At 43.9% G+C, this 19,765-nt stretch overlaps 2 protein-coding genes across 2 annotated transcripts; one reads left to right on the top strand and one right to left on the bottom strand.

Annotated features, from left to right (window-relative positions):
- Positions 1 to 1,181: 1,181 nt before the first annotated feature.
- LOC119735820 (mannosyl-oligosaccharide glucosidase-like) lies at positions 1,182 to 7,822 on the bottom strand. The gene is made up of 4 exons (XM_038209760.1): positions 7,107 to 7,822; positions 6,259 to 6,376; positions 4,144 to 4,288; positions 1,182 to 3,521 (listed from the first exon to the last, which is right to left on the bottom strand). The coding sequence occupies exons 1-4, from the start codon at positions 7,792 to 7,794 to the stop codon at positions 1,602 to 1,604; spliced, it is 2,871 nt and encodes a 956-aa protein (XP_038065688.1). The 5' UTR covers positions 7,795 to 7,822; the 3' UTR covers positions 1,182 to 1,601.
- Positions 7,823 to 9,512: 1,690 nt separating this feature from the next.
- On the top strand, positions 9,513 to 18,985 carry LOC119735809. Its single transcript, XM_038209752.1, has 10 exons — positions 9,513 to 9,661; positions 10,681 to 10,959; positions 12,841 to 13,119; positions 13,272 to 13,580; positions 13,938 to 14,254; positions 14,517 to 15,112; positions 15,344 to 15,469; positions 15,644 to 15,802; positions 15,969 to 17,429; positions 17,765 to 18,985. The coding sequence occupies exons 1-10, from the start codon at positions 9,612 to 9,614 to the stop codon at positions 18,158 to 18,160; spliced, it is 3,972 nt and encodes a 1,323-aa protein (XP_038065680.1). The 5' UTR covers positions 9,513 to 9,611; the 3' UTR covers positions 18,161 to 18,985.
- The last annotated feature ends 780 nt before the right edge of the window (positions 18,986 to 19,765 follow it).

The raw sequence follows: 19,765 nt of genomic DNA, 5'->3' as shown, positions 1-19,765 counted from the left end.
AATTTGGACCCATATGAAATAGTCCTTTTACTCTTATTGGTTGAACCCTCAAAACATGACCAGTCACTCTCCTAATTACCTTCACTTTGGCATGTGCCATACTGCCATTAAGTCCGAATTTCATAGTCCTAAATTCACACTAAACCGGAACAGCTGCATTCTGCGCCACATCATGCAGTATGAGCGCGCCAATCTCCATATAAGGAGATTTTTTAGTACTACTTGCGCGAGGCACATACCATAAACATAGCTAGAGGGGCGTTTAAAAAACATAAAGTAAAACTGTTGAACAAAATCGTTTGAAATTTATTAAACTTGACTTCTTTTGACTTTTTGACCAAAAGGTATTTATGAATGGGAATAAATATGTGCTTGGCTGGTATTAAACAAGTACGTTTAAAACCGGCTTGGGTGTGTCCAGGCTCCTAGCCGGTTTTAAAAGTACTTGTTTAAAACCGGCCAAGCACATACTCATTCCCTTATGCAAACTGTGTTTTGTTAATTCGTAAACAAATCATGTGTAATATCTGGAAAGTTTGATGATCAAAACTACTGAAACAGGACCTGGTGAAAAAACAAACATACGAAAAACAACCTGACACCACTTCAGTGGTTGTGTACCGTGTACCAAGTCTATGGAGAGTCAAGAAAATTTTGGAAGTTAGAAATGTTTCTCAGCCCCAGTTTCATGTCTTATCATCATTTTTTGCAATGACTGACCTTCATCGAGATGAAACATAAAGAAAAAAAGTGGCGTCAGGTTGCAACATTCTTTCCTAAACATACTGTCGTTTTTCCACACTCGTAACTCCAACATAGTTGCCACTGTATATTTACAATGTGCATACATGTATGACATAAATAACAAAACCAAAAATATCCCAAATTGTCATTTTTCTTAACCAACAACTCAAAGACAACAAGAGCAATATGTACACCTCTTTTCCCGTAAATCACACCTTTTACTTTTCAATACAGGGCGAGTCAAAAAAAGCGAAACCTAAATGTTGGGACTATTGGTTTAGTGAAGTGTCTGCATGTAGCACTTTCAAAATCTAGGATATGGAAGCCCAATTCATAAGCTTTCTTTTAGTACAAGAATCATTCAAATCACTCATGTACTTTTAAAGTTAAGGAGTTTTAAACATACATGTAACCACCGTTTTAAAGTTCTGTCCACCGATCACAAAAAAGGTGTGCGTTCTTTCAGCAAAACGAAAACAATTCACACACATCCCTATAAGATTTGTTTTCGTTTTGCTGAAAGAACACTTCACTACACCGAAAGCTCGGGAGTAATTTTCCGGTGAGCACTGTAATAATTTTATACTTCTTGTCAGACATACAGACATACACACAGAAGGAATACGCTATCGCAATATTCCCCTCTGGCTTACAGCCAGGGGATAAAAAGTGACACAAAATGACTCTCCCTCCATAAGTCTTAAGGCCAGTTCATACTTGGCATCTAAAAACATTCATAACGAAATTTGACAGAGATAAAGTACATGTACATGTTTTTGTATGTTCAACTAAATTGCAAATCTGCGGTGCGAATGCTTGCCAGAATGTCACGAAAAGAATGAACTGGCCGCCATTGCCTAGTATTTTTCTGACATCATGAGCACCACTAGAGCAGACCATCCAGTGAACGGATGAGACCCCTGGCCTTTGCCAGTGCTGTCGTTATAGTTCTCCCAGATGTAGCCAGACCTTTCGTACTCCTTGATGATGTTACTGACCAGATTCTGTCTCAGTTCTGTGTACAGCTCTTCGGCTGTGTCTTGATAGGGGCCAGGCGTGTTAGAGTAATGATGCAGGGAGCGCACGGCCAGGAAATTCATGTTTATCCATATGGCGCCACGCCAATATGGCGGATCATGCTCCGTCTTGTACTTCATATAAATAGGGTCCGATTTTGAAAGTGAGCGCAGACCATACTTGGTCCACAGCAGTTTGGGGTCTTTCAGGTCTGTCAGTATGTTACCCAGTTTGCTGGAATCCGGCTCAAGAATCTGAAGCAGGAAGGGGAAGAGGCTGATGTAGCCGAAGGCATCAACGTATTGCTCTTTAGGCCCACTCTGCCCTGTGATGACCCGTACCATTGGCAGTTTGGGAGGGGGCGGGAGTCTCCTTTGACCTGGCTTAGGAGTGGGAGGGGGTGGGACTGGGGGACGTTTCAACATGACAGCAGAAGTGTGGCTTCCATAGTCGCTGTACATTTTCCCCTTTGGGGACCAGTGAAGCTTGTCCAGCATTCGGTTGTCCTTGAGGAGTCTGTAAGTGGCTTCGTAGGCTTGGGATGGGACCTTGATTGCATGGGCAATGTCCACCATGACACCAGAGGCAAGGGTCATCCAGCAACGCAAGTCCACGTGGAATTCAGAGTCAGTGGGGTGCGAGGCCCTGGGGTAGTCGTCCAGTCCTGATGTCAGTGTCTTGGGGTTCAGTTCTTTGTCAGTCATTGCATCACGGCCTCGCCATCGATACGTTGAAGGCCTTGGACCCGACTGTGTGGTGTTGAACCAGTGGTACCAAGCTTCCAGCCGGGGAAACACATGCTGCAGGTACTCCAAGAAGTCGCCGTTCTTGCTGGAGGTCGTATCCCTCAAGATAGACTGAAGTGGCAGGAACAATGTCGGCGGGTTGGCGTTCTCATTATTCTGGACGACAAACTCTTCCGGCACTTTGCTGCGGGCTTCGCTGCCCAGGATCTGCTCGCGGGGAATCCAGCCCTCTGTATTCATCAGGTCCAGCCAATGGCCAATTATTTCTTTACTCAAGGTCGGGTCCCATTTACTGATGAGAAGGTTGTGGAATCCCTCGTCCCAGAGGAATCCACGCGGGAAGAAAGAGCGGGAAGGCACTGCCGTCAGGAGTGGGGCATTCCAGTACTGGACAGGTTCCGGTGTGTGTTTGGATCTCACGGTACTCTGCCCGTAGAAGTAGCCGATTCCGCCAAGCATGTTACTCAGAGCAGCTTTGGAAAAACTGATCTCCTTCTTCTTGTATCCTTTCTCCTTCAGTCCAAACTTGTCTTCAAAGGCTTGGCCAAATGCATCTTTGTGCTGTCTCAGCTGCTGTGTGAATACGTCCCCAGACAGTGGCTCGCTGCGCTGGGTGTGGCTGGCCGACTCAAAAATGACCTCCATCTCAAACGGCAGGGAGAGAGTCACCTGGTGGGCCATGAAGTTTGGCTGGTAGTCCGTGATCCCCCTGAGCGCCAGGATGTTCCCGGCCAGGCCGGCCATGAACTTGTTGCCTGGGTATGGGTACCGTTTGAGACTCTGCATAACCACTTCCTTGCTGAGGTGGATACTTGGGCTGTAGGTGCTGACGTAGTGGAAGGCCGTGACGTTGGGCAGTGGAGGAAACCTGAGGGAGAAGCTGCCCAGTTCCTCTGTTGCGCCGCGGATTTCTAAGAGTTGGTTCCCCTTGACCACAGGCTGCAGCACGCCATTATTGTGATCCAGAGCCGTATAGAAAATGAGACTGACAATGGTCTTGTTGGAAGCTTTGTTCTGTGTAGTAAACACAAAATTGAGATTGATAGTTTCAACATCCTTATGAATAAATAAAACATTATTTAAGCAATCACTTGTAACATTTTTTTTTTTACTTAAAGCCACTACTGAATACTTCTGAATTTCACTTACTTCTGAATTTCATACACGAGGCATGCTGGCAAAATGAGACGGAAGTGGGCAAAGGTCAAAATGAAGGTTTGCAAGTATTAGGAAAGAGAATAAAATTCTCCTAATACAATTCTGTTTGTTGCACTTCAATCAATCTGGAAAACAGGTTTAGAGGCATTTTTGGGTTGGGTTTATCCGTGGCAAATTGAAGAGAAACACTCAAGGGAATCATAGAAAAGAAATTGGGTTGAAAGAGTTTTCTCAGTGTGAGTAAAATGTTTTTTTCCCCCCAGGTTTTTCTTAACTACACAAAAACAAATGTCCACACTAGGTATATAACGTAAATGTGCATCATATGATGCGTGCGTCTAGAATACGCAGTGTCCCATTAAAGATGCACGTGTTGTTTGCAACGTATGCAACTTTGGGCTTGTGTCAGCCTCTGACATGAGCACAAGCCTGATCACTTCAAAAGAATGAGAGATCTGTTTGTTATTGCAGAGCGTACCCTTGCTTTCCCGCTGATGCGCGCCGTCCAGTCCCCACCGTGGCTCCCTCCAGGCTGCTTGACAAACTCCGTCTTCAGGGTGAAATTCTTGTCCACCATCTCTTGAACTCCAAAGTTGACTCCGTCATGCTCCAGCCATCCATACCTGCAGCAAAAAGCCAATCATCAGAAGAATTATTGAGTTGATCCTCCGTCAAACGAGTGAGCCATGGATGCACTTGGTGTTCACATTAGCGGATCCGGGGGGGGGGGGGGGGGGGGGGGGGGACATAAATAAATTAAAACATTGCATACATGTATCTCCCTCGCAAGCCATCAACTACACATACCTTTTAGTTTTAATATTACAATGTGGAAATAGTGCACGATACTATATAAATACTCAACTTAATTATGACCTTCCTCCATGATTCAAACCGTTTGTAATTTTATGGTAACACTCAACATTTTCATTTCAAATGACACCTTCACGTTTTATTGCATTATGATTTAAACCAGCCTTCGCCTGTGTACTACAGTAACCTTTTCACTACGTTTTCCAAATGCGACTGCCTCACAAAAAGCCAATTTAACAGACCAATGGCAACATTTACAGACAGTTTCCACGGTACATAATTATCATGTGCGTAAATCGATGGGGGACAGGGGACCCCCCCCCCACACACACACACATTTTGAGGCGGGGGGCATTGTTTGGTCCCCCCCCGACGTTTTCTTCCCCGAATAAAAATATTGTAGCCTACAATAATGATTCTATTGCTCAGAATACATGTAGCTGATTCAATTACTCCAAACTCAAAACTTTACAAGATGATCTTTTGCTCAAATTGGTTTTAGTGGTCAGAAATTGCCTCAGATCACACCACAGAAATTGCTTTTCTATAACTGCATGTCTCCCCAACTATATCCCCCATTTACATTTAACTCCCCACATTTTCATCCCCAACACTACGCCCTACCCGATCTATGATCGGGTAAATCAGCTTGTATACTATAATCCCCTTCCCCTTTTTGAGAAAAAAAAATTTCTCGAGCCTACCACCCCCCCATCCCCTCCCCGGCAAAGGTAAACTCTCGTGTCTGTCAGCAAATATGCCACAAGGAATAGTGCCACCTACTGTCCGCCACCTAAAGCCAGATGATGTCCTGCTCCACCCCCCTCCCCTTTTTATTTTCAACACAATTTACAGTCAACACAATTCTGGCTACCTTCCAGCATGAAGGTCTGTAGGCAAATTGATTGTCACACACCTCATTCAAAAGAAACATGATTAACTGCAGAAAGTATACAACGGTTTTAGGAAACAGGGGGTTGATCAGGAAGTTAAAAGGCAAGTGACATCTTCATGGCAGTGCTTAGTTGTGGACTGTGATTTGACTTGCTACTGTACTTTTCTAGTCGATGTTTTTAGCGTTCCTGCAGCCTCCAAAGAAATGGCACTGTGCTGAAAACCAATGGCACATTCGTGAAAGTGTTCAAACTTTCAGAATTCAAGGGGCCTCAAGTCCCTTTCAACTGGGTTCTTCTCTCTGCAACCCCAGAAAAAGTGGGGGAAAAAATCCTCCCAAAGACCCTGGTGGACTTGGAAGTATCTGTGACAGTATTTTCGATTTTCAAAACAAGCAAAATATAGCAGCTAACTTCTGATATACAGCCAAACTGATTCGCAAGAGTCATTTCAACAGTATTTATCAAGTACGATAGCCTATTTCTTGCCGAAACCTCATATTTGTCAACACTCCGGGATGTGCAACGGAGTGTATTGTAGAACAACAGGCTGTGCACAGCGGCCAATTCAAGATCAACACACGGTCTGCCTCCACAGACTTCACAGACTTTGTGTGTGTGTACAAATGACATGAGTCGAGGCACGCTTGACGTTTTAACCTCGCAGCCGTGCCTGTGTATATAAACAGCCAGTGCATGTTAACACGGCCTCTGACGTGAACTTGTTAATAAGGGCTGTTATGCCCCAACTAGAACTATGGTCCCAACTTAAACTGGAACTATTCCGACTTCAGTAGGGACAGACCCAATTAAAGTTGGGACTGTCCCAAGTAAAGTTGGGACCTATGGTCTAGTTGGGGTGTAACAAGGCTAAGTTAGTCCCCCACCTTGCCAACTGATCTCCTTGTTCGCATGTGTGGCGAACCGGTAACTGCCTCTCTTTGCCAAACTGGGTGAACCACATCAAGCCAGTCACCAGGGAATGTGGACTCCTCGTTTTCATTCCTGTGATGGTAAAAAATGAAGGATTAATTTCATCAAAAAAAAAAAGAAACACAAAATGTAGAGGGCTGAAGCTCTGGAAACACTACACTAGTTAATAATGCTATGGAGTATATCTATGTGATTCCTTATCATTGTGGTAAAAATATAGTTTAGGACCCCAGTGTCTCTTCAGTTCTAAAAGGGTTTTTCGTTGTTCCAAAATGAATTGTGCAACTCTGAAGCAAATCGTCTTTAGCCCTAGGTAGTTTTCAAGACTATTGGGATGCCGCAGCAGTTTCAAATACTATCGTTGCGGCATTGTAAAAACACAATGCGAATGTATGTCAGATTTACGACTGCCCATCCCATCAGATCGCTTCGGTAGCTCGTTGGTAAAGTGCTTTGAGACCATTTGTATAAAGCGCTATATAAGCACATTATTATTTACTAGTTACTAATTAAGTCACTGTGACAAGGTACACATATTTAGATTTTTCGATTTCGCCCAAAATAAAACCCAATGGCAAAAATAAATAAACTCCTTTAACTAAAGCCAGGAAAACCCAAATACAGCCTTAAACTTAAAAAAAGAAGAAGATGATTTTTAACAATTTTTTTCGACTCTTTTGTTCAGAATCCTGCTCTTTCTGAAGTTGAGCATGTCACCATATTAAATCGAACAAAAAAAATTTGCCTTCCAAATAAGTATAAAAATAAAAGCTCATCAACTGATCTGTGATAATGATCGTACCGAAATACACTCCCGGCCGATAGGTTCCCCAAAACCTCCGCGGTGACTTCACAGCGCTGCCGGCATCATCTTCAATCACTCGCGGCGCATCCAACTTGGTGGACACCTGCTTAGCCAAGACATCCTTGTACCACAGGTAACCGATGGGTAGGAAACACAGTACAACGAGCAAAGCGAATGTCTTGAAGCCGACGGGGAATGTTCTCTTGGTTGTCGAGGTGCGTACTCTTTCGCCACGTACACCATTCTGCATGGTACCGTCACAGTCATCGCAATCCCCGTTGCCGTTTTTGCTGCTCGCGCCGTTGTTGTCCACCGAGTTGTTCCGTCTTGCTTTGGAACTCCTCTGTTTCAGCGAAGACTTGGCCATGACGTCGAGTGGTTGGTGGGAGGACGAACCGTCACCTTGGACGGGTTCTACCCCACCATGTTGCTGCCCATCGCCGCCATCATCGCCGCCATCATCCCCATCAACGACCGCCGGCTCATTTCCTGAAACAGCACCGACGACAAATTCATCGTCATTATGCGCATCATCGACCGTAGAACGTGGTGACCTGTACCTCCCGAGGTCACTTTCACCGGCTCCGACGTCATCGTTTGCCTCCGTCTCCTCTTGGTTTGATTGGACGCTCTCAACCGGAGGAGCGGTTTCATTTTCATTCATTAATTCCGCCATTATTATCATGCTGATGCTCTGATACAGAATGTGCACGCTTGCAAATATGCGGGTACGAGTCAACTCGTACCTTGGGCAACTCGTACCTTGGACAACTCGTACCTTGGACAACTCGTACCTTGGACATCTCGTACCTTGGACAACTCGTACCTTGGACGACTCGTACCTTCAATTAAGACGACTCGTACCATCAGAATAAAAAGTAGAGTACGTGCGTGACATGACTCCGAAACGATTCGATTCTTTTCAAGTCAAAGTTAATTTTTATCCCACAGAACCACATTCAATATCTAATGGCTTTGCCAGGCAGCGTGATTTTCCGCGTTGGGCCTGCCGCAGGCATGGCAGGGCAACGAAATTGACTGCCGGGCCGGCCTCCGAGGGCGCGAGCAGCGGTCGGTCGTGCGCGGTACCGATACCGGTGACTCGGAAGCAGCCGGCCTGCGCGGCGCGCGCGGCATTGCCATTCTGTTTTTAATGGAATTACATGTACATGGCGCAAGAACCGTGTAACTTTGCACGGATGGCTACCGTAGGTTGACCGCAAACGACCGCGTGGGCCTGTGCATGCCGCGCACACAGTGCGTGTAACCTGCCGCGGCCGGCTTCGCGCTAAATAAATTCCTCTTTTGGGGGGAAAGAGAGCCCATACCAAAAAGAGATTCGCCTTTATTTTAATAAGCAGTCCACTTTCAATGAGTTACGGTCCACTTTATTCAGCCTCGGATCATTATCCTGACTGACGGTACGACTTGACTTACGCGTGATGGTACGAGTCGTCTTAACTGAAGGTACGACTTGCCGAAGGTACGAGTTGTCCAAGGTACGACTCGGTATAATGACGTCGAGTTGAAGGTACGAGTTGTCCAAGGTACGAGTTGCCCAAGGTACGAGATGACCTGTTACCGGTATTTGCAACGTGTCGTATATATACCGTGCGATGAAATATGGAACGCGACAAATACAAAAATGGACAGGGATTCAGAAATCGAATATTAAACAACTTTTCGAGACCCAACCAGTTTTACTAGTAAAATATTCGCACTACAACCCTTGAATTTTTGTGCATGATTAAGTTTTGAAGAATAAATACCATATTAATTTAAAACTGTAGGACAAAAAAACAGGAAACGAAGTCATTTATAAAGAGAAATACGTCGTTTTGAAGACACCGTACTAAAGGTTTAGCTCATATCTGCGAGAAACTATAGAGGGCGCTGTGGAAACTTGTGGAAGTTCAAAAGTGGGTTCATTTCTGCACTGAAATTACGCTTTGTTATTTTATAAAATGAATTTTTTTTGCCAGAGTAGTGTTCCATGTTTCTAAATTGCTAGGTTTAATCTCAATCGACTAAAGAAGGGATTGTATGTCAGTGGTGTTAATTCAACGCTTCTAATTTCCCGTGTGAAAAGGCATCAACAATTGGCAAACTTTTATATTTGCGTGGGGGAACGGATTTTTTTCTGAAGAAAAAGTTATCAAAAAGAAATCAGTCTGAAAAGGCTAGAGTAGGCGCGGCTATACTAACGTGGGAGGGGGGGGGGGAGGGGTATGTGAGGGTGATTCTACCCCGCGGGACCCTGTTGGCACTTGGCCAAAAAAATCCGAAGCGTTGCACACGCTTCAGATCGAAATCCCGGATTTGTTTTTATGACGTCACAATGACGTGCGCGCAAACTTGTAACTGTATCGGCAACTTCTGCCGCGCCTTGGTAACATTACGTTAGTTGGTGTTTGTGTTTCGATCAGTGAACACGGTTTTTTGCTTTGGTGCGTTTTCGGATGCTCGAAAGTGACGATTTGACGGAGAATATAGCGATTCAGGATGTACAACTACGCAAGCGCGTACGCAGCAGCCTTTTCGGAAAGTTACAAGTAAGTAACTTTTAATTAAAAACATACCATCGGACATTTTCTGTTAAAATTATTTTCAACTTGCTCCCAGGTGACCCTGTAGTCAAGGCTATTGTAGCAGCGTTTCTTTAGAAGAAATGGAATCCAGAAAGTCCTTCAATTTCATATTTCATCCTCAACAATTTCTTTATTTTATTATTTGGAAAAAGAAATTCTAAATCACGTTATCGTCAATGTTATTGACCATATCCTCCTTTATTTTGGTATTTTTGTTTTTTCTATTACATCTTGTATCACTTTGTATATTTATGTTCAAAAGATAGTACAATAAATCAGACAGTAAGAGTTTAACCTATTTGCCATTGATGAGATTTTGTATTTTTCTGTTGAGGCAGAATATTGTTAGCACCTAGATTGCCTCATTCCCCTTTTCCAATGTTTGAAGACAATTTTTTGTATTGATGGAATCCAACACAAAGGAACCAAAAACCATACAACGTGATACTAACTCCTGAAAAAGTGGAATATTCCTACGGAATACAAACCGAGCAGTAATATACTGATAAAGGTCGCTTTTTAATTCAAACTAAGCCATCATTGTGGTGGCTCCGAATCTGGAAAACACTAATAATCTATATAATTATGTCTTTGTGAAGTTTCCTGCTTTTGTAACAAGTGGGAAAAACCATTTTCACTGCTGGCACGACAAGTCCCGCCCCTTTTTTTAAATGGATGCCACGCCCCTAAAAGGGTAAATTTGCGATGGCTCCACATCTAAAACATTTTCTCGCATGAATATAAACATCTGTGCCAAGTTTCACGCTTTTATGCAAAAGTGCACAATTCATCGATATTTTGTCACATATCCGCTGGACTATCATAAACCTACCTGTCCCCTTAATTCCAACAAAGTTCATGTTTGAAGCAGGATAAACCTGAATGCATTTCAATAAAAATGTTTCTTGAAAGTGACACAAGGCGACAGACCTTTTGCTGATTATTGCGATGTTTTTATTTTGTTGTTTAATTTGATCATTCAGAAAGGCGTGTGACTCGGATCCCTCGACGGCAGACGGCAAACAGCGCTTCGGCACCTGCGGTCCCTACGGTTCTGCCACCGTCCGAGGACGGTGTTCGCACTCGGCTCATGTCGGGAGCGAGAATCCACGGGGAGGTGACACCCGCCCAAGATCACGGAATGCCGGTCAGCCCATGACTGGCTCCCGGTTGGTGTCCCCAAGTGGATATGTCCATCGCCAGATTGATTCCGCTAAGGATGAGCGGAATCTCAAGCCACCCTTACAAGGCCCCCAAGCTAGGTGAGTCTTATTCAAATCTGAACACCCTTCATTTCCCAATGTGAAAAATAAAAAGAGAACTGTATTACGACCCCCTATTCCAACCAATATTGAAGGAACTAGTGCAGTGCCCGTCTAAAATGTGCATGTTCGGGAAACGCAAATTGCTTTGCCGCTGGTATAGGTTGCATACTCTTGCAGAGTTTTTGAGAACTGCTCGTGCAAACAACGCATGCTATTCAATGGTGTTGTTTTCACAGGTTGAAGGCACACTTACGTCAAAGTTTGTGCCAAGTTTGAAGTTCGACCACCTACAATGGTCGCTCTGTCGACTGCAAAAATAATGTGCCCGTGTAGATTCGGAAACATGGTATGCAGTGCTATTCACCCATCGCCCTGCAATGCACGTGCGTGTGCCCGTCCCTTTTGCATTGTTTGCGTCATATTGAGCACGCGCGCTTTAGCTTAAACATGACGTAAACAATTGAAAAGAACGGCAGTGCGTGCGGGTGTTATGTTCTAAGCTATATACTGCCACGTTTGCCTCAGAAAATACTGCTTTTTGCAGCTTTTTCGAGAACCGCTGGTCCAAACAACTTCAAACTTTGCACTGCACATTCTGTTGTCCCGAAAAATATACCCGCCGATTTTCAACTGCATACGGTGCCCGGTTCTGGAGATAATCGACGGACAGACAGACAGACAGAGATTCCTGGAATTATAGTAAGACTAGTGCAGTGCCCGTCTAAAATGTGCATGTTCGGGAAACGCAAATTGCTTTGCCGCTGGTATAGGTTGCATACTTGCAGAGTTTTTGAGAACTGCTCGTGCAAACAACGCACGCGATTCAATGGTGTTGTTTTCAAAGGTTGAACGCACACTTTTGCGTCAAAGTTTTTGCCAAGTTTGAAGTTCGACCACCTACAATGGTCGCTCAGTCGACTGCAAAAATAATGTGCCCGTGTACATACGAAAACATGGTATGCAGTGCTATTCACCCATTGCCATTAGTATTCACCCGTACTGGACAATGTATCGCCCTGCAATGCACGTGCGCGTGCCCGTCCTTTTTGCATTGTTTGCGTCATATTGAGCACGCGCGCTTTAGCTTAAACATGACGTAAACAATTGAAAAGAACGGCAGTGCGTGCGGGTGTTATGTTCTAAGCTATATACTGCCACGTCCTCAGAAAATACTGCTTTTTTGCAGCTTTTTTGAGAACCGCTGGTCCAAACAACTTCAAACTTTGCACTGCACATTCTGTTGTCCCGAAAAATATACCCACCGATTTTCAACCGCATACGGTGCCCGGTTCTGGAGATAATCGACGGACAGACAGACAGACAGAGATTCCTTGAATTATAGTAAGATACAGAATTACCTCCGCCAAGGAGCTTGTTTTCATCGGCGTTGGTTAGTTTGTTCAGTGGTTGGTTGGCTGGTTAGTTTTTCTGTTATCAAGATAACTCAAATAGTTCTGGACGGATTTTAATGCTTTTTTTTTTAGGGGTGGTCATTGGTACAAGTACAAATCGATTAGATTTTGGAAGTGATGCGGATCTGGTTTTGGATCCAGGAATTTTTTTTTAAGGATTCTTTACCATTGCTGAGATTTATTTTTCTTAGGGGGAGGAAAATATTTAATCTCATACGGACGGAATACAAACCCATCAGTAATATACCGATAAAACCCATCGGTAATATACTGATAAATGTCGCTTTTTAATTTAAACTAACAGTTTTGTCTACTTAATACCACTTGGCTCAAACAAAGTTTATAAAGCAGGATAAATCTGAATGCTTTTCAGTGAAAACATTCCTTCAAAGTGACAGAAACCGACCAACCTTTTGCTGAAAAATTGCGATGTAATTTTTTTGATGTTGTGTAATTGATCATTCAGAAAGGTGTGTGACTCGGATCCCTCGGCGGGAGGCAGCGGGCAGCGCTACGGCAACTGCGGTCCCCGTTCTGCCACCGTCCGAGGACGGTGTCCGCACTCGGCAGGTGTCGAGAGCGGGAATCCACGGGGAGGTGACACCCGCCCAAGATCACGGAATGCCGGTCAGCCCGTCATGACTGGCTCCCAGCGGGTGTCCCCAAGTGGATATGTCCATCGCCAGATTGATTCCGCTAAGGATGAGCGGAATCTCAAGCCACCCTTACAAGGCCCTCAAGCCAGGTGAGTCTTAATCAAATCTGAACCCTCCTCCCCCCTAAAAAAATAATAATACAAGAATAACCAAAGCAGAACGAGAAGCACACCTCATTTCCCAATGTGTTGAACACTGAAGTTTTGCAGGAAACAAACACATATTTATCTCCCGGACGCAGGAGGCTTTCTCCCCTTCGGCGTCTTCGTCAACACAACAAGGTTCGACCTCTGAACATCAACGGTCCCTCGTTGACGTCAGAAGCACGCCCAACCTGCCCCAGTGACTCGGCCCGCAGCTACGCCATGTTCAATGCCTCATCGCAAATCTCCAATACCACCCAGAGATCAGGCGACTCGGTCGTAGCCGGGCAGTCCCGTAAGCTGGCGAACATCACCAGCGACAGGACGAGCTCGAGTCCCCCAGAAGACGACATTGACAGGCCACCGTCTGTCGTCGTAGGACAGGCATTTGTCCCGACAAAATCAAGGTGAATGTCATCATTTTCTATGGGGAAAGTGGCACACGTTTAATGCATGTCAGAATGCATGTCGATGGGCCGAAATCGGACCAGTCATTCAGTGAGGTGGTTCTTGGTTAGATAACTAGTCTTGTCAGCCTCTTTTCGTTTTCATGGAAACTGCTTCTCATTAGACTTGAAGCCTCTCAATAGGAAGGGACAGGAAAACAGGGAAACAAACAGACAGAGGGGTTGGTTGGGTCGTGTCTTATCGATATAAACAACCAACTCAAAGAGCATAGACAGTACAAAGGAATGATTGCCTGTGGGTACCATCCATTACCGGTATACAACATGACCGCCACCTATATAACTTTCTTTCCTAAGGCCCAAGCGAACGTGGAAAACGAGACTTCGATCTCTTTTTGCTCCTCGGAGTCGCGGGACCAAGACCACCGTTCAGCCTTTCGTTACATCACAAGGGCAATCGGAAGGTCAAGTCAGTCGACCTAGATCACTCAAAGAAGACCACAGTGACCCAGGTCAAGTCAACCGACCCAGGTCACTCAAAGAAGACCACAGTGACCCAGGTCAAGTCAGTCGACCTAGGTCACTGAAAGAAGACCGCAGTGACCTAGGTCACCAGAGCCGGCACACCAGCGCTCTGCTGAAGAATGGAGAAGCGAAGGGATTTGGAGGAAATGGTAAGTTATATCTATCTGGCAAAATTTATGGTTTGTCTGTAATAACATCATCATCTGGATCATTAACTGTCCAGTTGATTTATGGCAGGTGCATTGCTTGTAATTCATGTCCTTGGACCTGTGAATTTCAAAATGAAAATTAGCCATTGTGAATATGACATCACCCTGAACAATTCTTTGAAATGTTTACAATTAGAAAAAGAAAACATTCCTTTTTAGATAAAAAATGTGTCCTATTGGCCAATTGCTTTATTCTTCCCAGCATTAACTATAAAGATGCATCGTCGGCAATGCAGCACTGCCATGGCAACAAGACCAGCCTCGTACAGCAACCAGCCCCTCCCGATCCCAGGAACACCTCAATTTGACTGGGACCGTCTCCAGTCAAGCTCCCACCCTGCTTCAAGAAGTGACAATCCGATCACATCACAGAAGCAGAAGGAGGTTCCGAGCCTCGTCGCCAACTACGGTGACGGGTCACTCCCAGCTTCAACTCCAAGGGAGTCCTTTCGCAATTCCTCGGTTTGCGACTTGCCTTCATTTCCAATTCAGAAGAAAGGAACAAAGATGCGGGATAAGATATCATCGGATGAGGAAGTAGCAATCCCTAATGCAGATCCTCTGACGTCGATCTCAAGTGGCGATGGCAAGCCTCACGAAGAGGGAAGAGAGAGTGGAGACCATGGTAGTGGTTGGGAATCGATCTCAATTCCAGTGACTCCATCTCCATCTAGTCAATCTGTCTCCTTCACATCCAACATTTCTTCTTCGTCTCAGAATCTTGGATCAGAGACGGATGTTGAAGACTTTATCTACGATGATGATTTTGAAAGCTCATCAGCATCATCTATTAGCAATGTAAGCATTGGCAATGTGGACAAATAGGATGCCTGTCCCATCACAGTATTAACTCGCTACATCTTCATGCAAGTTAAGAATTAAATAGAATAGATATTTTCACGTTGTCTTCTAATTAAGTCATCTCTCTATGTTAAATTTGTAGCCAAACTGATAGTAAGGAAATGTTTTATTGTTCTACAGCGAACATTTAGAAATATTTATAGTATCCCACCTCCCCTTTATCCACAGTCTTCATGGGCAATATCAAGTTCAGAAGCTGATGTGGATGTTGACTCTTTTGATGAGAAGACAATGGCAGATGAAAACAGACAAAGGTCTACAAAATTACCATCGCTTCGTCAGCAGCGACTCGCTGTGAGTATAATAAATATTGTACATCATCCATACTTTGAAAGATCTTCAGAGTTGAGTTTGACCTCTTAATCTTTCATGTTGCTTAACTAACTTCATATAAATCATACGTTGTCTCCATGGTGCATGTTTGAAGCAACCGTTTCAGTTTTAGATTTTTTTGGGTTGGTTTTGCAGCTCAAGATGGCCCCGGCATTTGCTTTTAAAAGTTGTTATCTGGATGACTTAGACGATTGGCTGACGGTTGTGCTGAGTTGTATTGAGCGAAGGGATGCGATGCGACGAATGCAACTTGCTTCCAAATACAAGACACCTCACACAAGAGAGGAGGCTTGGGTGAGTCGATACTCATTACTTTTGCAAAGGGATTTTAAATCTCATGATTTCTTGAAAACTGAGGAAGAGCCGGGTCTGAGTTTATGTCATGAATGGTCAGAATAAACTATTACAAACATTTTGAAATTTTGAAATTTTTAAATGTTCTGTATGTTTTTGCCGACAGGAAATTCAAGCCAACGCCGCAAAAGCCGAAGACATAATGCGTCAATTGAGCCAAATGATCTCATTATCGACGGACGAAGAGGACGAAGAGTGGAGTACTGAAAGTTTGCAATCAGTCTCTCCAGCAAATCCTGTCAAGAAAGACCCAGAAATCGAGGGGGACAGAGGAACATCAAGTACAACATTACAGGCCCTGGAAGACGCTTTGAGTCATAGACAGGTAGCATCTCCAAAAGATTTCGAATCGTCTGCATCCATAACTGCAAAGAAAAATTCCGAAACGACTTTCGAGGAACACAAGGAAGTCGAAAAAGTTGGAAAGAGCGACTCGGATCAAGAAGCGGCAACGCCAGCTAGATGTCCAGAGTCTTCAATTTCAAAGCTCTCTGAGAAGATGTCTACTGAAAGTAAACCATGGGATGTTGTCAACAAGGCATCCCCATGTGCACATCTACCCACAATCTCGAAGAAGTCATCTTCGACTGACGCATCAAGAGCAGCGTCCCATGATCAGAAGGACATCTTAAGTCTCGCAGAGGCCGCTTCTGAAAAAGGCGCAGAATATACTTCACCCATAAATGCAAAAAAATACATAGTGTGTGCCCAAAAAGAAATGGAAGAAACTCCAAGAAAACCCCAGAAGACTGAGAATAGCGACTCAGATCGATCATCTGAAAGTCCAGTGTCTTTACTGTCTAAACTTTCTGATAAGACTCCCACTTCAGCTTCATTAGGAGAAGTTGTCAACAAGGCATCACTTGAAGAAAATTACCATTCGCCACAACTGAAAATCACGAAGAATTCTGATAACACATCAAGCACAGCTAATGCTTCTTCTAAGAACCCTCAAGCAACACAAGGTCCTCAGGAAGGACTACCAGAACTCACAGCCTATCCCACAATCGATTCTAGCGAGTTGGAGTTCATTATGTCTGACAACGGAAAAGAAGTGGCGCTTGGGTCGGGTTCTTGTGGTGGAGTCCTACTGATGCGTCATAAAAGAGACAATACTCTCCTTGCTGTCAAGGTGCTGGTTAAAAACTTCTCTTTCTTGCAGCACGAAGTGGCAGCCATGCATGCGGTGATGAACTGCCCCTACTTTCCCAAATTTGTAGGAGTCATCGACTTCTGCTCTTACGCCCAAGAGCTCGTAGGCGGTGTTGGCAGAAACACGGCTTACGACTTCCGCAAGGCGCTGCACGACGATCTCTTGAACGCGTTAGAGTGGCTACACGTCTGTCGTGATGTCACGAAGGGACTCAAGGCTTTACACGCTGCTGGCTGGCTTCACTGCGACCTACACTGCGGCAATGCTATGGTGTGTCCCAATCCACCAAGCTCTAAGGTGGCTTGGTGTGGCAAGATCATCGACCTGGGAAGCGCCCTGCAGATTTCGAATCCAGGCCCAGTCACGATCCTTGATGATAAGCAACAGAAGAAGCTCTATAAACTTGCCAAGCAGGTACGAACGAAACCAAGAAAATTAACACGCCATCATCTTTCAAACCCAGTCCATTTCTTTTTGACTTGAGTTCGTTGTTGCATCTTTAGTGCTTTCTCCGTACTTTCCAAACTTTTATTACTCGCTGAGATTAAAATTGTCTTAACTTCAATTTTAAAGCCAAAATAATAATTGTGTGCAGCTGACAATGTCCATGCAGCTTCAGCCAATAAAATGTAAAGTGCAAAGAACAAAGATTTATTTAAGTCTGCATTCTAATCAATTGAGCAATGTACTCCTTGCTCAATATAAACGCCTATATGCTAAAGTTTACTTTCTCACACATTCAATTCCAGTGTGCCCCCGAGATTCTTGAAAGCAGAGACACATTCACCGAGAAGTCCGACATCTACAGTCTCGGCAATCTCTTCGTGGATGTAGCCAGTGACGCAAACATCCCCCACGGTCTCCGTCTGCTAGGCGAGTTCTGTATGAGACGAAATTCCGATGCTCGCCCAACACTGGAGGCCATCTCGGGGAAACTAGACGATTTCATCTCGGAGATGGTGCAGGCTGAACAACAGCCTTCCAACCCATCTCCCATTGCTCCTTCCTCATCATCTCCTTCTCCTAATCTTCGTTGCCATCTCATCGCAGAGATGGTGCAGGCTGAGCAGCAGCCTTCTAGCCCGCCTCCTATTCCTCCTTCCCCATCATCGCCTTCTCCTAAAATGCGTTGCCGTCTTTGTTAGTTTATCAAATCCAAAATCGCACAGAAAGAGTAGAGAAGACCGGTCGCGTCCTAATCGGATGTTTTTGACTACGATTACAAAGCAGTACATGGGTAGTGGAAGGCTGGAAGCATTCAAACCGTAGTCTAAAACAACCGATTTGGACGTGGCGTGAGGTCCTTGTGTCACACCAAGGAATTCACAGGCAAATTGTGCCAGGCAAGACAAGGACATAAACAATTGCATTCCCATGAATACTCTGAGGTATCTCTATAAACTGTTTGACAGTTACCGTTCTCCATTCCTCCTAGTGTTACCTTTATCTTACCGTGCATTTAGTTGCCTCTCAGTTACCGATAAGAATTGCTTTGTCTGGCTTGGCCCTAACAGACCAGAGAACTTTATCACGATGCAGCCACTTTGTCTGGTTTCCAGAAGCAAGGCATTGAGAAATCACTGCGGCCACTTGCGTACAAAATAGTCACCAGACAGTGATTTTTTTTCTGCAGATCTGTTTGTTCATTTGGATCAGTTGTAAAGAACATTGAGATAGCTACAACATGATTCAGACAAATAATCACTGCTAATGTTCCAATACGTTCCATTATTGAACCACAGGGTTTGTTGTTCGACTGATCCGAAGCTAGTACTGCCAAAGCTTGCTTTTTCTGTGCGATTTTGGATAACTGTTTATTTTGTTTACTGATATCTGTGAAATGTGGCTTATTCTATGGTCTTAAAAAAACCAAATTTAAAAATCTTGAAAAACAAACCATCAATTCCACATTTGCTTCACGAGCACCGATATTATTATGCAAAATTTTATTTTCGTATCAAAGATTGAAGAAAACAAAACATAAATGCAAATTACTTTTTAATTGTATTTGCAAAAAAAGGAAGAAGTTAACTTTAATTTAAATTTCCTTTTTGCAAGTCCATGGGAATGCAAGAAAATAAGAAAAAGGAATATTAACGTCAAATCGAAACCCATACACACGAACAAACACATTTTATACAGTCCTAAATCCTCCAACTTTAATTTGATTTTTTTTTCACACACCATTATAGGGGGTTGGAGTTAAGACCAGTACTCCGTGTGTTCAAGCGTTAGTTTTTGTGGGTGTCCTAACAACCTCGTTAACATAGCTTTCGAGCTCAAATACGAGGTTGACTTTTGACACCTGCAATTACGTCACGTCTTTCAAGACCGGAGTTCTGGTCTTATTTCCAGTCCAAAAATGACACGTACTGATTTTGTTGCTTCCTTCGATTTCATTTTAATGAATCTTTTCCTATTTGTTTTACTCGTTTCACTTGGAAAACAATACATTTATAGGGATCCCATAATTGTTTTTTACGAGTGAAAGTACAATCTTGATATAACAGTTTGAATAGTTGTAGTAACATCAGTTATTAATACAACCTTTGACCTGAAGTATACATGTAGTCAGTTTGAAGACAAATAATGGAAATACATACACATTGTCATTCATAATTATTACACAAGTTCAAACCTAAATGTAGCTATGATGCAGGTCTTTTTTTTTCACAGCCAAAAAAAAAAAAAAAAAAGTCCTCTGCATTCTTCTTTCCAGCATATGTATTTTGGTTTTATAATAAATGGTG

Source organism: Patiria miniata, unplaced genomic scaffold (assembly GCF_015706575.1).
Source record: "Patiria miniata isolate m_02_andy unplaced genomic scaffold, ASM1570657v1 HiC_scaffold_10, whole genome shotgun sequence".
NCBI lineage: Eukaryota > Metazoa > Echinodermata > Asteroidea > Valvatida > Asterinidae > Patiria > Patiria miniata.
Note: the sequence above shows the minus strand (reverse complement) of the source record. Positions and strands in the feature narration are given on the sequence as shown.